This window comes from Hemiscyllium ocellatum, chromosome 5 (assembly GCF_020745735.1).
Source record: "Hemiscyllium ocellatum isolate sHemOce1 chromosome 5, sHemOce1.pat.X.cur, whole genome shotgun sequence".
NCBI classification, from domain to species: domain Eukaryota; kingdom Metazoa; phylum Chordata; class Chondrichthyes; order Orectolobiformes; family Hemiscylliidae; genus Hemiscyllium; species Hemiscyllium ocellatum.
The window spans coordinates 137,871,552-137,895,026 of NC_083405.1; the positions used below are offsets into that span (position 1 = coordinate 137,871,552).

The following is a 23,475-nucleotide window of genomic DNA, read 5'->3' on the forward strand; positions in this document are numbered from 1 at the left end:
GAGAATTGACATTTCGGGCAAGAACCCTTCATCCGGAATGAGGCTTGTGAGCTGAGGGGATGGAGAGATAAATGGGATTGGGGTAGGGCTAGGGGGGGAAGGGAGCTGAGAGTACAATAGGTGGATGGAGGTGGGGGTAATGGTGATAGGTCGGAGGAGGGTGTGGTGTTGGAGGGGGTCAGAGGGGGTTCTTAAGAATGCTCCTGGGCATGAAGGGCTTATGTGAGGAGTGGTTGAGGATTCTGGGTCTGTACTCAATGGAGTTTGGAAGGTGTGGGGGGTGGTGGAATCTGGTTGGAAGTTACAGAATACTGAGACGCCTGGATAGAGGGACATGGAGAAGATGTTTCCACCAGTAGGATCTGAGGGCACAGCTTCAGGGTGAAGGGATAGAACTGAGATGAGGAGGAGTTTCTTCAGCCAGATGGTGGGGAATCTGTGCCACAGACATTTGCGGAGGTCAAGCCAGAGTGTATTTAAAGCAGTGATAGATAGGTTCTTGATTAATAAAGAGATTAAGGGTTACAAGGAGAAGGCAGGAGAATGGGGTTGAGGAACATGTCAGCCGTGATCGAATAGCAGAACAAACTTAATGGGCCAAATGACCTAAATCTGTTCCTATGCCTTATAGTCTTATGGTCATCCTGTCTGGAATTAATGATGGGTTAGAGGTTATTTTTCTGATTTGGGATGGGAATGTGAGTTCGGATCCTTTGAGAGGGTCCAGATGTTGTCTGGGTCACATCTGTGCTTTGTGAGGACAACTAGACAGCTACTTGCGAACACTGTTCAGTCCACAGTGAAATCAGACTGGCCATAGTCCAAACTGATCTTCCTCTCCAATTTGTACCTTTGTTTCGAGTTCAATCACGCAGTAGTCTAATGGTAATGGAAATCCAGCATTTGACTTCTACCGTGAGAAATTGAGTCAATTAAATTGTAATTTCTGACCTGGCAGCAAAGCCACAATGTAACTGCTGTTGAAAATATTTGTTGAGTTGTCAGTAATGGTCAGAAAGTTGTTTACAAGTAATTTGCTTCCCTGGGTATTGGCAATTTCTCTGTCCGCAATGTTGATTCACTTCACTTAACAGTATTTACTGTAAATAAGAGACTAGGATAAATATTCTGACATTAATCTAATACTTGTACTGTTGTAATGTAACCTTGTAAATGCTGACCTGGCTATTAAATCCTTACAAAATACAGGGAACTGGATTGTTTCTCTTGAAGATGAGAAGCTGAGAGGAGATCTGTTCGAGGTGTTCAAAATCATATGGTCTCTGGACAGGGTAGATCAGGGGAAACTGTTTCCGCTTGTCGAACGATCAAGAATGAGAATGCACAGATTAAAAGTGGAGCAGTCCCCGTTCTGTTATTGAGTACATTTGCAAATCGATTGTATATAAGTTGGAACACAGTGTAAGGCAATACAAAATACAGGAAATGTTTGTTAGTAGGATCTTTTAAAATGCTTACTACACCCTGGATGGGACCCGTTGGTCAGTAAGAGCGTTTGTAGGCTGGAGATTTGTAAATCAGGGGCTGCCTATAATTGCCAAAAGAAGCGCTTGTGGCATGAGGAGAACTTACTTCAAACAGCAAGTAGTTTGGGCTTGGAATGTGCTGCCTGAGGGTCTGGTGGAGGCAGGTTGGAAAGTGTGTAAACCTCCGACCGTTCCCATGTCCTGTATGGGTTGCTCCCAGCACGGTTATTTTCAACTATTATCACACATTCCCTGGCTTTCTAACAGTAATCCCTTTTTTTTCTGCTTCCCTTTTCTTTCTCTGTCTCTCTCTCTCTCAACACTGTCTCCATTTACGCACCAACCCACCTTATACACTTACACACACACACACAATACTCTTCAATTCAAATCACTGGACTCGAAATGTTAACTCTGCTGTTCTATGTACAGTGATACCAGACTTGCTGAGATTCTCCAGCATTTTCAGTTTTGTTTAATAATTAGATTAGATTAGACTTACAGTGTGGAAACAGGCCCTTCGGCCTAACAAGTCCACACTGACCCGCCGAAGCACAACCCACCCATACCCCTACATTTACCCCTTACCTAACACTACGGGCAATTTAGCATGGCCCATTCACCTGACCCACACATCTTTGGACTGTGGGAGGAAACCGGAGCACCCGGAGGAAACCCACACAGACACGGGGAGAATGTGCAAACTCCACACAGTCAGTCGCCTGAGTCGGGAATTGAACCCGGGTCTCATGCTCTGTGAGACAGCAGTGCTAACCACTGTGCCACCGTGCCACCCTATGTGCAGGGTTATATAGGGAAGACGAGAGTGGCAATGAGTGTTGCCAGAGTTGGAGGGTTTGAGCTATAGGGAGAGGCTGAATAGGTTGGGGCTGTTTTCCCTGGAGTGTCGGAGGCTGAGAGATGACCTTATAGAATCATGATGGGCATGGGTAAGTTGAATATTGAAGGTCTTTTCCCTGGGGTGGTGGGCAAAGGTTTACGGTGAGAGTGGAAAGATTTAACAGGGACTTATGGGTCACTTTTTTATGCAGAGGGTTGTACGTGTATGGAATGAACTGCTAGAGGAAATGGTGGAGGCTGGTACAATTAAAATATTAAAAAGGCATCTAGTTGGATGCATGAATAGAAAGGGTTCAGAGCGAAATGGTGGCAAATGGGACTAAATAAATTTAGGATATCTGGTTGGTATGGACAAGTTGTACTGGGGGTGGGGTCTGTTTCCGTGCTGTACATCTCTGTCTCTCAGATTGAATTGCTTACTTGGAGAGCCAGTGTGGGCAGAATGGTCTCTTCTCTGCTAAAGTGATCTTGTGAATACTTCCACAGCTGAACCTCAGTGATCCTGTCAGCTGTCTCAGGTGATTGTAAATGATTCCATTGACATTATTCCTGGCCAATGTTTAGTGTTGTGGTGGGAATGGAGCAGTGTGTGCCATGGTTTAGGAGCTGTGTTGTATGTTTGCTGCAGTCTCTAATGTGAAGTTTGATTGCAGTTTAAAAAAATGATTTCCCTCCTTGAGCTACAAGCTCTCAATGCTTTTTCCTAATCAATCATTGAGACTTCTTTCATCTGTTCACCTTTCAAATGTAACCTTTTAATACTGATTGAATGGAGATTTTGAATTTCAGTTTAAATCTTAATTATTTCTTTTCCTGGATTTATTCTGTTTCCGTAAATTCAACTTGATTTTAAAATTGGCTGCTACGTACACTAAGGAGAAAGTGAGGACTGCAGATGCTGACGATCAGAGTTGAAAAATATGATCACGTTCCTGATAAAGGGCTTATGTCCAAAATGTCGACTCTCCTGCTCCTTGGAAGCTGCCTGACCTGCTGTGCTTTTCCAGTGCCACACTGTTGCATACACTAATCCTGGCCAATGAGTCTGCATTCTCCTAAACAACAGGTAATTGCCCAGTGAATTAAATCCTGCAAGGTGTGGTGTCAGGTCCATAGGCCCAGCATTCATGTACACACAGGGAGGATTAGGTCATTCAGTCCTTTGAGGAGAAAGTGAGGGCTACAGATGCTGGAGATGCTATTCCTGAAGAAGGGCTTATGCCCGAAACGTCGATTCTCCTGCTCCTCAGATGCTGCCTGGCCTGCTGTGTTTTTCCAGCATCACATTTTTCAAATCAGTCCTTTGTACCAGCTCCATCATTCCTTCAGATCTTGGCTGATTACAGCAGCATTTTTCTGTCTGTTCCTCCTAACCTTTAAGTCCCTGACTATCAGAACTCTATCTTATTCAGCCATAGAGTCACAGATATTGGCAGCGCAGAAAAAACCTTGCAGGCAGTGAGTTCCAGATTCCCACTGCCTTCTGGATGGTAACATTCATCTTCACGTTTCCTCTAAACCTTCTGCTGCTTACCTTAAACCTATGCCTCCTGGTATTGATCCCTCCATCAAGGGCAAACTTTTATTTTGTCTGTGTCCCTCAGCTTTGTACATCTCCATCCCCTCTGCTGGGAGTAAAACAGCCTGAGTCTGTCCAGTCTTTCTCTGTGAGTTAAACTCTCCAGCCCAGGCAACACCTGGATAAACCTCTTCTGCGCCCCCTCCAGTGCTTTCACATCTCTTACACAATGTGGATTCTAGAATTGCGCACAATACTTTAGCTGTGGCCCAAACAATGTCTTGTACACTTTCAGCATAACCTACCTGCTCTTAACTCAGTAAGAGTTGCTGGAACCCAAAGTAGACAGGCAGGAGGCTGGAAGAATACAGCAAGCCAGGCAGCTTCAGGAGGTGGAGAAGTCGACGTTTCGGGGTGTAACCCTTCTTCAGGACTTGGGGTGGGTGTAGGGGGAGCTGGATGAAAAACTGGGTGGTTGGGGCAGGGTGATGAAGTGTGCAGTTCTAGAATCCCCATTGTGGAAGGGATGTAATGCACTGGAGAGGGCGCAGAAGCGATTTACCCAGGGTTGCTAAATTTGCTGATGACACCAGAGGATGTAGGAAAGCTAGTTTTAGTGAAACTTGTAGAGTCTGCAAAAGGGTCTAGATAGGTTGAAAAGGGCAAACAAATTGGCAGATAGACGATCAAACAGAAAAATATGAACTTGTCCACTTTGCCGGGAAACACGAAAAGCAGTATTCAAGTTTTAAGATAACTACGAATAAGGATAAGTCAAGGCCTTGTGGCAAGGCACTAAACTGGGGGAGGGCAAATTACGTTAGTATTAGACAGGAGCTGGGGAATGTTAATTGGGAGGAGCTGTTATTGGGTAAGTCCACACATGATATGTAGGAATTGGTGAAAGGCCTGTTGGGGAGAGCTGAGGACTGGCATGTTCCAGTCAGGAGGAAGGACAAGGATGGCAAGGTAAGGGATTCTTGGACGTTGTCTTCATGGATTTTAGTAAGGCTTTCGACAAGGTCTGTCTTGGTAGGTTCATTCAGAAGATTCAGATGTATACGATCCACGGTCACTTGGCTGCATGGCTTCAGAATTGACTTGCCGATAGAAGGCAGAGGGTAGTGATGGATGGAGATTCATGACTGTGGTGTTTCACAGGGATCCGTACTGAGATCACTGCTGTTTGTGATGTATACAAATGACTTGGATGAAAACATAGTTGGGTGAGTTAGTACATTTGCAGACGATACTAAGATCGGTGGAGTTGTGGATAGTGTAGAAGGTTGTTAAAGGATACAGGAGGATATAGATCAGTTGCAGATATGGGCAAAGAAATGGCAGATGGAGTTTAACCTGGGTAAGCGTGAGGTGCTGCGTTTTGCGAGATCAAATGTTAAGTTAAAGTATACCGTTCATAGCAGGACCCTGAACAACGTTGATGTACAGAGAGATCTTGGGGTTCAAGTCCATAGTTCCCTGAAAGCCGCCACACAAGTAGATAAGGTTGTTTAGAAGGCAAAAAACATGCTTGCTTTTATTGGTCAGAGAACTGAGTATAAGAGTCAGGATATCATGTTGCAGCTTTATAAGACCTTGGTTAGGCAGCACTTAAAATACTGTGTTCAGTTCTGGTCACCACATTATGGGAAGGATGTGGAGGTTTTGGAGATGGTACAGAAGAGATTTACCAGGATGCTGTATGGACTAGAGGTATAAGCTATAAAGTGAAGCTAGAAAAACTCAGCTTGTTTCCTCTAGGGGAGCAGAGGCTGAGGGGAGACTTGATAGAAATCTGTAAAATTATGAGATGCATTGGTAGGGTTGACAGTCAAAACCTTTTTTCCCGATGTTGAAATGTCTAATACTAGGGGGCATGCATTTAAGGTAAGAGGGGAAAATTCAAAGGGGATGGGAGGGGCAAGTATTTTTACACAGAGTGCTAGGAATCTGGGATGCACCGCCAGGGGTGACGGTGGAGCCAGATAAGATAAGGGCATTAAAGGGACTTTTACATAAGCACAAGGAATGAAGGGATATGGATCAAGGTCAGGCAGAAGGGATTAGTTTAATTTGGCATCATGTTCGGTACAACATCATGGGCCAAAGGGCCTGTTCTGTACAGTTTAAATTGATTGGGGTGATGCTGGAATAGAGATGGAGTTGAGGAACCACAAAGGGGAAAATAAAATCCTGATTGAAGTTGTGTACTGGCCATCTACCAGTCATCAGGATGTAGGGAAGAAAATAAACCCGGAAATAGAAAAGGCATATGTTGTGGGTAATTCCATCGCATATCACCTTTTAATTGGATGACTCATAAAAAAAATCTCCCATAGTCAAGTACTGAAACAATGATTTAAATTTTATTGCATGTAGCAACCAAACTCAGACCCCTCAAGTCAGTAAGATAAGCCTCGCAACTCAACTTGGTTGTTACCTTATTATTGATGGAATCTGGCCAGGATTTCACCAACAGCAATCTGTCTCTCGCAAGTGTTTGGGGTTCGATCCTTGTGCAATGTTGTTCTTTGAAGTTCTGCTTCTGACTTGTTCTGGTGTTGGATTCTTATGCAAGTTTCTCTCTTTCAAGTTTGTGGTGTGACATTATTGATGATTCATAACATTCTTTTGTCCCCACCGTTGATTACATTTCTGGAGACCTCCAGCCTGTGGCTTGCCTTTATATCAGAAGCAGCTCCCCTGTAGCTTGTTACATTCAGGGTTCGCCTGTCTGTTTAAAATGCAGCTTTTCCTGCAATTAACTCCTTAAGTTCTTCTGCAGTCAATCCTTGTCCTGAGTGTTTATCAGCAGGAGTTAAAGCAGTTTGATAATCTTGCCAAGACATGGCTAATTACTTTCAGTCTCTGTATAACAGCTTGTCATCTTGAGAAACAGTTTATTCCAGAAAAAGTTAATGCTGCTTCATTCAATCCATAGAGTTATTAAAGTTGTGAAGTTTACATTGTCACACATGTAAGAAAGGAACTATTGCAATAATAAAGAACAAAAAAAGAACCGAGAAAATTTACAGCCCAGGAACAGGTCCTTTGGCCCTCCATGCTGGAACCGATCCCAATCCACGGTCTAAACCTGTCGCTCATCATGGGAGTCCTCAATATGTAGCTGGATTAGGAAAATTAGCATGTTAGCAGATCTTAGGAAAAGGAATTTGTGGAATACAAGATGCATCTTACGGCAGAGCCCGCTAGAGATCAAGTAATTCTGAATTTGGTAATGTGTAATGATGCATACTTGATTAGGGAGCCGTAGGTAAAGGAACCCTGAGAGGGCAATGACCATAGTATAATAGCACTGACCCTGCAGTTTGAGAGGGAGTGGCTGGAATCTGATGTAATGGTATTACAGTTATAGAGTCATAGAGATGTACAGCATGGAAACAGACCCTTCGGTCCAACCTGTCCATGCCGACCAGATATCCCAACTCAATCTAGTCCCACCTGCCAGCACCCAGCCCATATCCCTCCAAACTCTTCCTATTCATATACCCATCCAAATGCCTTTTAAATGTTGCAATTGTACCAGCCTCTTCCGCTTCCTCTGGCAGCTCATTCCATACACGTACCACCCTCCGTGTGAAAACATTGCCCCTTAGGTCTCTTTTATATCTCTTCCCCTCTCACCCTAAACCTATACCCTCTAGTTCTGGACTCCACGACCCTAGGGAAAAGACTTTGTCTATTTATCCTATCCATGCCCCTCATAATTTTGTAAACCTCTATAAGGTCACCCCTCAATGTCCGACACTCCAGGGAAAACAGCCCCAGCCTGTTCAGCCTCTCTCTGTAGCTCAGATCCTCCAACCCTAACATATGAGGAACGGCTGAGGATCCTAGGATTGTATTCATTGGAGTTTAGAAGATTAAGGGAGACTTAATAGAGACGTACAAGATAATACATGGCTTAGAAAGGGTGGACGCTAGAAAGTTGTTTCCGTTAGGCGAGGAGACTAGGACCCGTGGACACAGCCTTAGAATTAGAGGGGGTAAATTTAGAACAGAAGTGCGGAGACATTTCTTCAGCCAGAGAGTGGTGGGCAAGTGGAATTCATTGCCACAGAGTGCAGTGGAGGCCGGGACGCTGAATGTCTTCAAGGCAGAGATCGATAGATTCTTGTTGTCTCAAGGAATTAAGGGCTACGGGGAGAACGCTGGTAAGTGGAGTTGAAATGCCCATCAGCCATGATTGAATGGCGGAGTGGACTCGATGGGTCGATTGGCCTTACTTCCACACCTATGTCTTATGGTCTAACCCTAGCAACATCCTTGTAAATCTTTTCTAAACCCTTTCAAGTTTCACAACACCTTTCCAATAGGAAGGAGACTAGAATTGCACACAATATTCCAACAGTGGCCTAACCAGTGTCCTGTACAGCCGCAACATGACCTCCCAACTCTTGTACTCAATACTGCAAATGTGTTGCTGGTCAAAGCACAGCAGGCCAGGCAGCATCTCAGGAATAGAGAATTCGACGTTTCGAGCATAAGCCCTTCATCAGGAATAAGAGAGAGAGCCAAGCAGGCTAAGATAAAAGGTAGGGAGGAGGGACTAGGGGGAGGGGCGATGGAGGTGGGATAGGTGGAAGGAGGTCAAGGTGAGGGTGATAGGCCGGAGTGGGGTGGGGGCGGAGAGGTCAGGAAGAAGATTGCAGGTTAGGAGGGCGGTGCTGAGTTGAGGGAACCGACTGAGACAAGACCTTTTATCTTAGCCTGCTTGGCTCTCTCTCTTATTCCTGATGAAGGGCTTATGCTCGAAACGTCATCCTTCAACTCAGCACCGCCCTCCTAACCTGCAATCCTCTTCCTGACCTCTCCGCCCCCACCCCACTCCGGCCTATCACCCTCACCTTGACCTCCTTCCACCTATCCCACCTCCATCGCCCCTCCCCCTAGTCCCTCCTCCCTACCTTTTATCTTAGCCTGCTTGGCTCGCTCTCTTATTCCTGATGAAGGGCTTATGCTCGAAACGTCGAATTCTCTATTCCTGAGATGCTGCCTGGCCTGCTGTGCTTTGACCAGCAACACATTTGCAGCTGTGATCTCCAGCATCTGCAGACCTCATTTTTTACTCTTGTACTCAATACTCTGACCAATAAAGGAAAGCATACCAAATGTCGTCTTCAATATCCTATCTACCTGCGACTCCACTTTCAACGAGCTATGAACCTGTACTCCAAGGTCTCTTTGTTCAGCAACACTCCCTAGGACCTTACCATTAAGTGTATAAGTCCTGCTAAGATTTGCTTTCCTAAAATGCAGCACCTCGCATTTATCTGAATTAAACTCCATCTGCCATTTCTCAGCCCATTGGTCCATCTGGTCCAGATCCTCTTATAATCTGAGGTAACCCTCTTTGCTGTCCACTACACCTCCAATTTTGGTGTCATCTGCAAACTTACCAACTGTACCTCTTATGCTCGCATCCAAATCATTTGTGTGAGTAAAGATAACTATTAAGACATGAGGCAGGAGTTGGCCAGAGTTTATTGGAAAAGAGCCTCACAGGAATATGGTAGAGTAGTGCTGGCAGGAGTTTCCGGGGATAATTCAGGAGATGGCAGAAATACATCTCAACGAAGAAGAAACATCCTAAGGGGCTGACAGAGGAAGTTAGGCAAAAGTGAGGACTGCAGATGCTGGAGATCAGAGCCTACATTAGAGTGGGGCTGGAAAAGCACAGCAAGTCAGGCAGCATCCGAGAAGCAGGAAAATTGATGTTTCGGGCAAAAGCCCTTCATCAGGAAGGGTTTTTGCCTGACAGGGAAGTTGGTGACCCAGCAACTATCCTTGTGGAAGTCCATTGGTTAAAACTTTCTAAACTGAGAATAACCCATTAATCCTGACCTCTTGCATCCTGTTGATATAGGTAAAGGGTTGGTGAGCTAATTAGTTGTTCCCTGTGCCACAATACGTATGCAGTAACCTTTAATGTGGCAGCTTATCTAATGCCTCATGGAAATCCAAGTACGGTACATCGGCTGGTTTCCTTTGATTACCTCTCAACCTGTCTCAAATGCTTCCCAGATCATACATATTTATTTCCATTTATGCTAACAATTCATCTCTTTGTTTGGTCTTAGGAGCCAGTACAGCCAGATGGGTCGAATGGCCTCCTGTACTGTAAAATTCAATGATTATATTAAATTCTGTCAGCATTGTGACACAGGATGTTAAACATTTTCAAGACCATTTTTGCAATCCCTGACTTATCTGATGATACACTCTTCAAGCTGATGTGTTCTTTCCCTTCTGTCACAATCTGGTTACCATTACCCAGATTACTGCCCTACTCTATTGCTTTGTTGTTTCCCTTTATTGGGAAAGGCACGGTTAAATGTGGTAGCGGTGGCTCTCGGGTGGAGTTCAGAGTGAAAGAGTACAGTTGTGCACGTGAGACTTACCCTCTTTATTTTATCGTTTTGTCCCCTTCCCGAAATCTGCCTGATAATAATCTGAGCTTCTCTCTGGGGAGAATGCTGTTCCTTCCCTGCTGATGTTTGTGTGGTTGACTGAACGGGAAAAATTCCCGGAGCTTCAGAGAGTGCTTTCCCTGGCTGCTGACACTACTTTGAGTTTCAGGAACAAGCAAACAGGCTTTTGAAATTCTTATCTGAGTTTCAAAGGAGCGTTCGTTCTGCCTTAGACTGGCTGGTACAATCATTGTGATTACAAGCAATGCAGTTTCACCACAAACCGGTTGCCATTTACATCAAAAGACTAGTGTGGGCTCTTGTATTTTCTTTCTCTCTCATCTGGAACAGAGAGCCTTGTGTGCAATTTCACAATTTACCAGAAATAACCCTAAGGCCTTTCACATTGGACCTTTTGAAGCTGAGAGAGTGAGTGCCCCTGCAGCTGAGGTATCAAGAAGGGGTTCTTCACCCCATCGTTATTGCTGAACCGAAAACCTCACGACAGCTTGCTGTATGACAGACTGATACGGTCTCATCATTCTCTGCACTGTCTGTATATCCTCCTCCATGCTGCGACACTTGTTGGTTGACTTGAGAAAACCCTTTGGCAACATTACCCACTAATCAGAGACGTTGAAGACTGTGTCATCTTCAGAGTAAAAGATTAGAAGATAGAGATGAGCTGATTTCATTTAGGTGCCATTTTGAAGCAGCTGTAATTTTTAGGTTGAGTTTCCGTTTTCTTTCAGCATAAGAAGGACTTGCAGGAGTTTAGAAAGGGAGGAGTCAATTTGGTTGAAGAATATAAATCTGGCTGTGGGCTGGGACATGTGGTAAGCTACTGCACTGGTAGGAGGCCATGATTGCAATGTGACAGTTTACCACCATCAGTGTTGACATAGGAGTTATAACTGCATGCATGCAAACGCAAGATCACAAATTGTCACAAGATTTTCACATGAATGCTCTTGGCACATAACTAAAATTCTCAGCGATGTCTTGATCTAAAATAGCAAGTACTGTAGAGCCAGTTCAAAAATGGAGTTATAATTCCAATTGGAGACACTGTGCACACATGCAGCAGACGTTGGGCTGATTGGGGCCTAACAGCATTGGCACTAGGCTATGTCCGTCTCCAGTGGAAGAGAATCAAATGCTCTCTCGATGTCACTGGCATTGCTGAAATTCTGACCACCAACTGCTTTCAGCACCTTCATCACTGATCTGCCCTTTTCATAAAGTCAGAAGTAGGGCTGTTTGGTGATATTGCACAATGTTCAGCACTGCACAACCCAGGGAGTGAACATTCCACATCCAAATGGTGCAAGATCTGGATAATATCCAGGCTTGGACTGAGAAATGGCAAGTAACATTTGTGCCCTACAAATGCTAGGCAAGGACCACCTCTAATAAAGAATGGTGGCTAGATTGTCTCTTGACATTCAGTAGCATTACTGCCTCTAAATTACCCACTACCAACATCTTGGGGATTACTGTTGAACAGAAACTGAACTGGACTATACAGATAAATACAGTGATTACAAGAGCAGGTTAGAGGCTGGGAATACTGCAATGAGTAATTCTCTTCCTGTATCCCTGAAGCCTGTCAACCATCTACAAGGCACAGGTCAGGTGTGTGATGGGAAACTCCCCACTTGCCTGGGTGACAATGCTGGAAGCTTGACACCATCCAAGCTAATCCAGCCCACTTGATTGGCACCACACCACATCCACAAGCATCTACTCCCTCCTCCACTGATGCTCAGAAGCTGCAGTGTATACCACCTAAACAATGCAGTTCAGAATTTCAACAAGGTTCCTTAGGCAGGACCTCCCAAAGCCAAGACCACTTCTCATCTAGTAGGACTTGGGTGGCAGACACCTGGGAACACCACTCCCTGAAACTTCCCCTCCGAGCCACTCACCATCCTGACTTGGAAATATACCGCCATTCCTTCACTGTTGCTGGGTCAGAATCCTGGAATTCCCTCCCTCAGGGCATTGTGGGTCAACCCACAACACACAGACTTGAGCATTTCAAGAAGGCAGCTCACCCCCACCTTCTTAAGGGGCAACTAGGTACAGGCAATAAATACTGGGCCCAGCCAGCGGCACCCACATTGCATGAGTGAATTAAAAAAAAATTCAGATGAACAGCTGACACTGGAAAGACCTACTGACATTGGAGATAGTCCCAAGAAGACTCACTTGGCTGATTCCAGGTAGAGGGGGATTGTTTTACGAGGTGTGTTGAAATAGATTGGCCCTGAAATTACTGGAACTTAAAAGAACGAGAGGTGACATTATTGTAACACACAATAAGGGGATTTCTGAGGGGATTTGGTAGGCTAGTTGTTTTCCCCTTGTGGAAGAGTGTAGGACCAGAGGATGTAATCTCAATAAGCAGTAGCTAATTCAAGATGAGGAGGAATCAAGGGTAGGGAATCTGTGAATGTTTTTTTTCCCTCTGAGGGCTGTGGAGAATGGGCCATGAAGTATATTTAAAGCTGAGAGAGCCAGGTTTTTAATCCTTAAGGGAATCTAAGGTTTTGGAGAAAAAGGAAAGTGGACTTCATGGTTATCAGATCAGATGTGATCTGATAACCATAATGGAGCAGATTCGATGGGCTGAATGGCCTTCTCTCATGTTACAGTTTTAGGGCCTGTGCTCATGTCCCAAGAGAAAGTATAAAGAGCCGGGACGTTATCCTCTGACCTGGCCAATGTTTATCCTTTAGTACCTACTTAGTATGACATTGCTTACTTAGCGAGTTTTGAGAATTGTGAGGTTCTGGATGTAGGTTTGCTCGCTGAGCTGGAACGTTCAGTTTCAGATGTTTTGTCACCATACGAGGTAACATCTTCAGTGAGTCTCTGGGCGAAGCACTGGTGGTGTGCTTGCTAGTTTGTCAATGGTGCGGTCGCTAAAGAATAATAGGGTGGTTATGGTAGGGGATTTTAACTTTCCAGACATAGACTGGGACTGCCATAGTGTTAAAGGTTTAGATGGAAAGGAATTTGTTAAGTGCGTACAAGACAATTTTCTGATTCAGTATGTGGATGTACCTACTAGAGAAGGTGCAAATCCTGACCTACTCTTGGGAAATAAGGCAGGGCAGGTGACTGAGGTGTCAGTGGGGGAGCACTTTGGGGCCAGAGAACATAATTCTATTAGATTTAAAATAGTGTTGGAAAAGGATAGACCAGATCTAAAAGTTGAAGTTCTAAATTGGGGAAAGGTCAATTTTGACGGTATTAGGCAAGAACTTTCGAAAGCTGGTTGGGAACAGATGTTCGCAGGCAAAGGGACGGCTGGAAAATGGGAAGCCTTCAGGAATGAGATAACTCGAATCCAAAGAAAATATATTCCTGTCAGGGTGAAAGGAAAGGCTGGTAGGTGTTGGGAAAGCTGGATGACTAAAGTAATTGAGGGTTTGGTTAAGGAAATGAAGGAAGCATATGTAAGGAGAGATCGAGTAAATCCTTAGAAGTGCATAAAGGCAGTAGGAGTATACTTAAGAGGGAAATCAGGAGGGCAAAAAGGGGACATGAGATAGCTTTGGCAAATGGAATCAAGGAGAATCCAAAGGGACAAAAGAGAATGGAGTCCCTCAAAGATCAGCAAGGCGGCCTTTGTGTGGAGCCGCAGGAGATGGGGGAGATACTAAACGAGTATTTTGCATCAGTGTTTACTGTGGAAAAGGATATGGAAGATATAGACTGTAGGGAAATAGATGCTGACACCTTGCAGAATGTCCATATTACAGAGGAGGAAGTGCTGGTTGTTTTGAAATGGTTGAAGGTGGATAAATCCCCAGGACCTGATCAGGTGTACCCTAGAACTTTGTGGGAAGCTAGGGAAGTGATAGCTGGACCACTTGCTGAGATATTTGTATCATCGATAGTTACAGGTGAGGTGCTGGAAGACTGGAGGTTGGCTAACATGGTGCCACTCTTAAAGAAGGGTAGTAAGGATAAGCCAGGGAACTATAGACCAGTGAGCCTGACATTGGTGGTGGGCAAGTTGTTGGAGGGAATCCTGAGGGACAGGATGTACATGTATTTGGAAAAGCAAGGACTGATTAGGGATAGTCAACATGGCTTTGTGTGTGGGAAATCATGTCTCACAAACTTGATTGAGTTTTTTTTTGAAGAAGTAACAAAGAGGATTGATGAGGGCAGAGCAGTAGATGTGATCTATATTGACTTCACTGGGCCGAGAAATGGCAGATGGAGTTTAATTCAGATAAATGCGAGGTGCTGCATTTTGGGAAAGCAAATCTTAGCAGGACTTATACACTTAATGGTGAGGTGCTAGGGAGTGTTGCTGAACAAAGAGACCTTGGAGTGCATGTTCATAGCTCCTTGCAAGTGTAGTTGCAGGTAGGTAGGATAGTGAAGAAGGCGTTTGGTATGCTTTCCTTTATTGGTCAGAGTATTGAGTACAGGAGTTGGGAGGTCATGTTGGGGCTGTACAGGACATTGGTTAGGCCACTGTTGGAATGTTGCGTGCAATTCTGGTCTCCTTCCTATCGGAAGGATGTTAAGAAACTTGAAAGGGTTCAGAAAAGATTTGCAAGGATGTTGCCAGGGTTGGAGGATCTGAGCTACAGGGAGAGGCTGAACAAGCTGGGGCTGTTTTCCCCGGAGTGTCAGAGGCTGAGGGGTGACCTTATAGAGGTTTACAAAATTTGAGGGGCATGGATTGGGTAAATAGACAAAGTCTTTTCCTTGAGGTGGGGGAGTCCAGAACTAGAGGGCATAGGCTTAGGGTGAGGGGGAAAGATATAAAAGAGACCTAAGGGGCAATGTTTTCATACAGAGGGTGGTGCGTGTATGGAATGAGCTGCCAGAGGAAGTGGTGGAGGCTGGTACAATTGCAACATTTAAGAGGCATTGGGATGGGTATATGAATAGGAAGGGTTTGGAGGGATATGGGCCGGGTGCTGGCAGGTGGGACTAGATTGGGTTGGGATATCTGGTCGGCATGGACAGGTTGGACTGAAGGGTCTGTTTCTGTGCTATACATCTCTGACTCTATGTCACTTGAGTGATTATCTGGAAGTGCAGGCTTAGAGGGAAATTCTGTTGGGATTTCGGATGGTCAGATCAACCACAATCTCATTGAATGGCAAAGTAGATTTAATGGGCCAAATGGCCTACTTCTTTCCTACATCTAAATGGCCTTAAATTGGCTGCGGCATTTCCTACAACAGTGCTTCATATGTTATCTTTATCTATCCACTCTATCTAGATTCCTGATAAAATTTTGCACTTCAATTGAATCTGTTTTCAATCTCCTCAGTTCCAAAGAAAATAACTGTAACCTATCCAATCTTTCTTGTTGACTAAAATTCTCCATTCCTGCCAGCATTGTGGTAAATCCTGCCCATCGCCTCTCCTGGTGCAGGGACCAGCCTCTCTCACAGTGCTCCAACTGTGACCGAACTGGTGTTTTATTCATGTCCAGCACTACCCCCCCAACTCTTAATTTTACTGCCTTGGTTTGGTGCTGCATATTTTTTAATCCTCTTATCTATTTGTGTGGGCATTTTCAGAGATCTGTGGATATGCATAGGACTTTGGTGCAGAAATAGGCCATTTGGCCCTTCAAGCCTGCTCTACCTTTCAATAAGGTCAGGACTGATTTGGTTGTGGTCTCCCCATGTATACCCCAAAACCTTCCCTTTCCTGCTCTCACAGAAATCGAATTTGTTCCACCTTCATATGTGTGCATTTCTCAGCATCCTACCGTTTCTTGTATAATTTCTTGCCTTGTTGTCGTTACCCAAACACATGACCTTCCCCTTATCTGAACTGGCCAGGCTTTGCAGGAATGAGGTGACACTGCCCACCCTCCGTTGCGATCGTTACAGACTGTGCTGCTTGAAGCCTGCTCACAGACCAGGGTTAAATCTCCAACAGGCTGAACCCTGCCAATTGTCTGCATTCCAAGCTCGCTATCATGCGACTGGATGCCCCCCTCCCCCCTCAAAAACAAACAAAAATTGGCAAAAGCTTCTATCTGGATGGAGATTCAAGTGTGGTATTGTGTTTATTCGGAGTAAGTGGGGTGAACGGACAGCTTTCCTGTTTTGACACTGAGTGCAAGGTAATTATACAGTCATGTGGTTGATTCCTGGACTGGATGTCAGTTTCTTTGTTGTAACATGGACAACAGAACACGGTGACAGAGGACAGGTACGAGTGACAGCCCTTGACATCGAGGCTGCATTTGTCCCAAGTGTGGTAGCAGGGAGCCCTGGCAAAACTGGAGTCAGTAGCAATCGGTGCGGGAGTGGGGACACTCACTGGTTGGAGTCATATCTAGCACAAAGGAAGATGTTTATAATTGTTGGAGCCTATCAGCTCCAGGATATTTCTGGAAGAGTTCCTCAGAGGAGTGTCCTAGCTCCGATTACTTCCCCTTAACATTCCTTGCATTAACATGATTGAAATCCCCAATATGAACATCCTGTGGGACTGCATTGACTGGAAACAAAGGCATACAAATACTACAAGAGCAGGTCAGAGGTTAGGAATACTGCAGTGAGTGACTCACTTCCTAATTCCCAAAGCCTGTCCACCATCTAGGAGGCACAAGTCAGGGGTGTGATGGAATACTCCCCACTTGCCTGGATGGGTGCAGCTGCAACAACACTCAAGAAGCTTGACACCATCCAGGACAAAGCAGCCGCTTGATTGGCTCCACATTGACCAGCTTTACTTTCACCACCAATGCACAGTGGCAGCAGTGTGTCCCAACTACATGATTCACTGCAGAAATACATCAAACCTCCTTTATTGGCATCTAACTAACCCATAACTGCTTCCATCTATAAGGACAAAGGCAGCAGATACATGGGAACACCACCCCCTGCAAGTTCCCCTCCAGACCACTCACCACCCTGTCACTGGGTCAAAATCCTGGAATTCCCTCCCTAAGAACATTCTGGGTCAACCTACAGCTATGGATTGCAGTGGGTCAGGAAGGCAGCTCATTTCCCACCTTCTCAAGGGGCAACTAGGGATGGGCAATAAATATTGCCATTGGATAAGCTGTTAAATATGAGGAACCATCTTCCCCACTGGGCTAGCCATAAAAGTTCCAAGGCACTGATCCTAATGAAGCAAGATGTCCTAGCACCAAGGAGATATTTGTGATGGACCTGCTCTGACATATTGTGACAAGAGAGACATGAACCTGGGCTTTTGGTTCAGTGGACACTGTCAGAGGCTGCAGTATTGGATTCAAGATGCCTTAAGCGGATTATCCAGTTTTTCCTATTTGCTGATGTGTTGTGGGTATTGCTGGCTTCGCTGAGATCCTGGGACTGAGATGATTGACCTCCAACATCCACAAACATCGATGACTCCATGACAGAGTGTGCCCCCTGACTGCCCTTTTTCCCAGACTCAGATGTCACACTCAGTGGAGTCAGCCTTGACATCAAGGGCTGTCCCTCACCTCATCTCCGGAATTCAGCTCTTTTGTCTATTTTTGAACCACGTCTGTAGTGAGTTACTTATTTCAGTGCTGTTTGTGACAACTTGCTATTTGTAAATTGACTGCAGCAGCTACATTATAAATGTATTTAATTGGCTGTGAATTGCTTTGGGATATCCAAGGCTCCTGTATGTTTCCATTCGGGTATCTTTGTGTCGATAATGGAATAATGTAGGTTAGCTGGGCTTCAGATTGGTTTCACAGGTCGGTGCAACATAGAGGGCGGAAGGGCCTGTACTGCGCTGTAATGTTTTATTTTCTGGATTAGTGGTGCTGGAAGAGCACAGCAGTTCAGGCAGCATCTGATGTTCTATGTTCTGTGAGTTAAATAGAAATTGCAATGTGTGCCATGGACAGCTCACTGTAAGTAACTGCTTCACCTCGGCGAAAGTGAGGACTGCAGATGCTGGAGATCAAAAGCAAGATTCGAGTGGTGCCGGAAAAGCACAGCAGGTCAGGCAGCATCCGGGGAGCAGGAAAACTGACGTTTCGAGCTTCTGCCCAAAACGTTGATTTTCCTGCTCCTCGGATGCTACCTGAGCTGTGCTTTTCCAGCACCACTCTAACGTTAACTGCTTCATCTGTCCAGAGTCCCAGCCTGTACTCCCCACAATGGCATGTTTACTCCACCCCCAACTTACACAGGGCCCACAGTCCCCATGTGGGCTCAAACTCCCCTCCCCACCAATCTGAGCTGGGTCCCTCACTGCCAAAGCCAGCCAGACTTTGCTCACCATTTCCCCACTGACCACCAGGAATCTGAGACAGCTGTGGATTAATGGGTGACAGTGCAGCTCATTGATGATCTGAATGAGTGAGGCTGGGCTGGACTCCATCTGTGAGAGAGGGCTGACTGGGAACGAAGGAAAGCAGACAAGGTGACCATCACTGTCCTTGGCTAAATATTTTCTTCCAAGTGTCTGAGGTTTAAAAGGAGGCAGCTTCCTCACCAGCCACCTCCCCATCACACGGTCTAACACTGTGATAGTATCCAACAGCAGCTTAGATTAGATTAGACTTACAGTGTGGAAACAGGCCCTTCGGCCCAATAAGTCCACACCGACCCACCGAAGCGCAACCCACCCATACCCCTACATTTACCCCTTACCTAACACTATGGGCAATTTAACTTGGCCAATTCACCTGACCCGCACATCTTTGGACTGTGGGAGGAAACCAGAGCACCCGGAGGAAACCCACGCAGACACGGGGAGAACGTGCAAACTCCACACAGTCAGTCGCCTGAGTCGGGAATTGAACCCGGGTCTACAGGCGCTGTGAGGCAGCAGTGCTAACCACTGTGCCACCGTGCCGCCCAGCTTGTTTCCATATTGAGTTGTATTCATTGACGGTTTTGCAACTTGAGGCGAGAATCTGAAGGTACAGTTCATCTCTAGTTAACATAATGATAAACTCCACTTGTCATGTTTCAATTCAAGGGGCCCAGTTGGAGGCGGTGGTCAGTATCCTACCACATTTTAATTCACTTGTGGCTGTTCCAGCATTTGCTGCCTATCCCTAGTTGCCCCCAGTCTTTGGCGTTCTCATTAGCTACGCAGGTCCCCACTGGTCACATGTCTTCAATCTCTATTTTGCTTCACCCGTCCTCCTCTCCACTAGTCCTCACACAAGACTGTGGTCGTAAGGTAGAACTTACTGCCAGGTGAGGAGAGAGCATGGCTGGATGCCCAGACAGAACTCATTTTGTTTGTGGGAACAAGGTGTGCTGTTGCTGTGTAATGGACTGTGCAAGGTGCCAACAGATGGGCTCGGAGGATTTCTGAGGAGCAGCACTCACTGAGCCACACGATGGTTTCTCTGTTGACCGATATGTGGTCTTCCTGGTGAGTGTGCAGGGGCTGAGATGCTAGACACACAGGCCATGTTAACCCTGACATCCCCCACTCCCCACTCCCCCCACACCCCACCCCGCGCTTTCTGCATTGGCTGCCTGTCAGTATCTGTTATCAGTTGCTTTTTTACTGCAGTTGCTCAAATCCAGTTGGAGAACATCGGGAGGCTTTACAGGACAACCGCTGAAAAGAAATGAACCTTTCACATTGCATTGCAGGTAACACAGCAAGGGCTTTTCCAGCTGCTGGTGAACCATGTCTGGGCCGGTCCCAAGCAGGGCCAGAGTATATGCAGATGTTAACACACAAAGACCCCGTGAGTACTGGGACTACGAATCACACGTCGTTGAATGGGGGTAAGAATAATTCTTGTGTGTGTCTCGCGCTCTGTTGCCTTTTCTCACGCTCCCTTGTGCCCTTGTTTTTTTCTCTCTCTCTCTCCCTCTCTCTCTCTATCCCCCTCTCTCTCTCTATCCCCCCTCTCTCTCTATCCCCCCCTCTCTGTCTCTCTCTCTCTATCCCTCCAGTCTCTCTCTATCTCTCTCTCTATCTCCCTCTCTCTCTCTCTATTCCTCTCTCTATTTCTCTCTCTCTCTCTCTCTCTCTCTCTCCCCCCACTCTCTAAGCCCCCTCTCTCTCTCTCTCCCCCTCGCTGTGTGTGTGTGTTTTCAGCCGAGGCCTCCTATTGCTATCCATAACTGTTTACAACCAGTGAAAGGAATCTGATTATTCCCTCTCTTTGTCTTCTCACAATTAATTAATCTCGGATTAATACCGATCTAATACCCCAATCTCAGGTTGCTAATTTTTGTAACTTGGCTGCTCCCAATTACTCAGTGATCTTCTCCCCCACTTTCCTCTTGTGCGCCCACACTCTCACCCACATCCACCCCCTAGTTTTAGTATCGCTGCGCGGTTGACCCAGGAAACGTTCTGGTGACCGGGATTTGAATCCTACCATGGCAGATGCTGGAATTTGAATTCGATAAACACCTGGAGTATCAAATCTAATGACGACCATGAATCTCTTGTCAATTTTGGGGAAAACTCCACCTGGTTTGTTAATGCCCTTTAGGGAAGGAAACTGCCATCCTCACCTGGTCAGGCCTACACGTGACTCCAGACCCACAGCAACGTGGTTGACTCTTAACTGACCTTGACTCCACATTTGGGGTATTGTGTGCAGTTTTGGGCTCCATATCTCAGGAAGGATGTACTGGCCCAAGAGTATGTTCAGAGGAGGTCCCAGGAATGAAAAGCTTAACATATGAGGAACATTTAAGGACTCTGGGTCTATGCTCGAAGTTTAGAAAGATGGGAAGGAGGGATCTAATTGAAACTTACAGAATAGCAAATGGCCTGGACAGAGTGGTTGTTAGGAAGATGTTTCAATTGGTAGGAGTGATGAGGACCCAAGGGCACAGCTTAGAATAAAGAGATGACCTTTTAGAACGGAGATAAGGGGAAACTTCTTCAGCCAGAGAGTGGGGAATTAATGGAATTCACTGCTGCAGAAGGCTGTGGAGTCACGTTATTGAGTATATTTGAGACTGAGACAGAGAGGTTCTTGATTGTCAAGGGGATCAAGGGTTACGGGGAAAAAGGAGGAGAATGTGGTTGAGAAATGCATCAGGGTCGAGAGTGTGGCACCGGGAGAAAACAGCAGGTTAGGCAGCATCCGAGGAGCAGGAGAATTCACATTTCGAGCATAAGTTCCTGATGAAGAGCTTGTGCTTGAAACATTGATTCTCCTGGTCCTTGGATGCTGCCTGACCTGCTGTGCTTTTCCAGCACCACACTCTTGACTCTGATCTCCAACATCTGCAGTCCTGATTTTTCCCTGAGAAATGTATCAGCCATGATTGAATAACAACAGACTCGATGGGCTGAATGGCCTAATTTCTGCTCCTATGTCTCACAGTCTTATCCCCTCTGGGCAATTAGGGATGGACAACAAATGCTGGCTGAACCAATGAGGCACAGGCACAGCCATCCGTGCCCCTGTCTGGTATCCATGCCCCTGTCTGGTGCCCGACCCCTGCCTTTCCCCTAGGACACCAATCCCCAGCCTGCCTGCAACTGAGCACGCATGGACACTCCCACATGAGGCCTTCGTGATAACACCAGCCAGTGTGGGAATTGACCTCACACTGCTGGTGTGACTCTGCAACATGAACCAGCCTTCCAGCCACTGAACTAAACTTGTCCCCCACACCTTTCTGCTGTCCCTTTCAGTACCAGCAACCGAGTGCTGGAGCTGTCAAGCAGGAGGCTTTTATGCAGAACGAGTGATAACTGCAGAGATCTCTGACCTGTTCTCCCACTGTCCCATATAGCTGCAACGTGACAGCTCAGGGTGGTGACCAGTGACTGACTGACCACTCATTTGAATGTTGTTCTGTTTTCTCACACAGCAATCAAGACGATTATCAGTTAGTTCGGAAATTAGGTCGTGGAAAGTACAGTGAAGTCTTTGAAGCCATCAACATCACAAACAATGAGAAAGTAGTGGTCAAAATACTGAAGGTGGGTGTTAATTGTCTAACAGCACTAAATGATCGTAACTATCTGCTTCTCGTTCCTCGTGTTTTAATTTGCCCCCTTGATGGTGATTTCCCTCTCTCAGTCTAGCTGTTGCCCAGAAAGGGCTGGGGATAGAGTGGGGAATCTCCTGCTTCTGGATTAGTGGGGCTGGAAAAGCACAGCAATTCAGGCAGCATCCGAGGAGCAGGAAAATCAACATTTCGGGCAAAAGCCCTGTATTCCTGATGAAGGGCTTTTGCCCAAAACGTCGATTTTCCTGCTCCTTGGATGCTGCCTGAACTGCTGTGCTTTTCCAGCACCACTAATCCAGAATCTGGTTTCCAGCATCTGCAGTCATTGTTTTTACCTGGGGAATCTCCTGTGGATTAGTCTGCCACCACACCTGTTGGTTAGCCAGCAGTGACGATAATCATAGAATCCCTACAGTATGGAAACAGGCCATTAGGCCCAACAAGTCCACACTAACCCTCCAAACAGGTACCAACCAAGACCCATTACCCTAACCTATCATTCTACATTTACTCTTGACTAATGCACCTAACTCGCACATCCCTGAATACTACAGGCAATTTAGCAAGGCCAGTTCACCTAACCTGCACATCTTTGGATTGTGGGAAGAAACCAGAGAACCTGGAGGAAACCCATGCAGACACGGGGAGAATGTGCAAACTCCACAGTGATCCATAGTTGCCTGAGCTAGGAATTGAACCTGGGTCCCTGGTGCTGTGAGGCAGCACTGCTAACCACTGAGCCACGGTGCCAATACTGAGGAATGGAATCTGTAGCCATACCATTACTCTAGTAGCTGCTGTAGGCTTATGCACTGGATGGGAAGTTCCCGTGGTCTCTGATACGATGCAAGGCACGAACATGTGCCTTTGTTTGCAGAGAAGGGCTTTTTGCATGTATTCAGTGCTTGTGTTACCTGGGATTTGGGGAGTCTTCAGATTGCTGCTACTTTCTCTTCGGCCAATCAGAATTGATTTGCCAACCAATAAGCATCCTTTCCCCCAGTAGTTAAGAGTAGCTGTGATTGTTTAAAAAATTGCCATTCTCGTTGTTAGTCCTGCATGAATGTAAGACACAAGCTTCAGAAATGTGTCTTTTGTCAGCAGGGTTAAATTTAAACGCTAACAAAAACAGAAGTTGCTGGAAAAGCTCAGCAGGTCTGGCAGCATCTGTGAAGAGAAATCAGAGTTAATATTTCAGGTCTGGTGACCCTTCCTTCGAACTGATCTGATTTCTCTTCACAGATGCTGCCAGACCTGCT

General features: G+C 45.9%; 1 protein-coding gene across 3 annotated transcripts in view; it reads left to right on the forward strand.

The window, feature by feature from the left end:
- zgc:86598 (STKc_CK2_alpha domain-containing protein) overlaps positions 1-23,475 on the forward strand; it is an 84,158-nt gene that overhangs the window by 15,898 nt on the left and 44,785 nt on the right. For all 3 annotated transcript variants that reach the window (XM_060825671.1, XM_060825673.1, XM_060825672.1), the window contains exons 2-3: positions 19,880-20,017; positions 22,076-22,187. In XM_060825671.1, coding sequence (XP_060681654.1) covers positions 19,917-20,017; positions 22,076-22,187 — 213 coding nt within the window. In that variant the 5' untranslated portion in view covers positions 19,880-19,916. The remainder of the gene's footprint in view (positions 1-19,879; positions 20,018-22,075; positions 22,188-23,475) is intronic.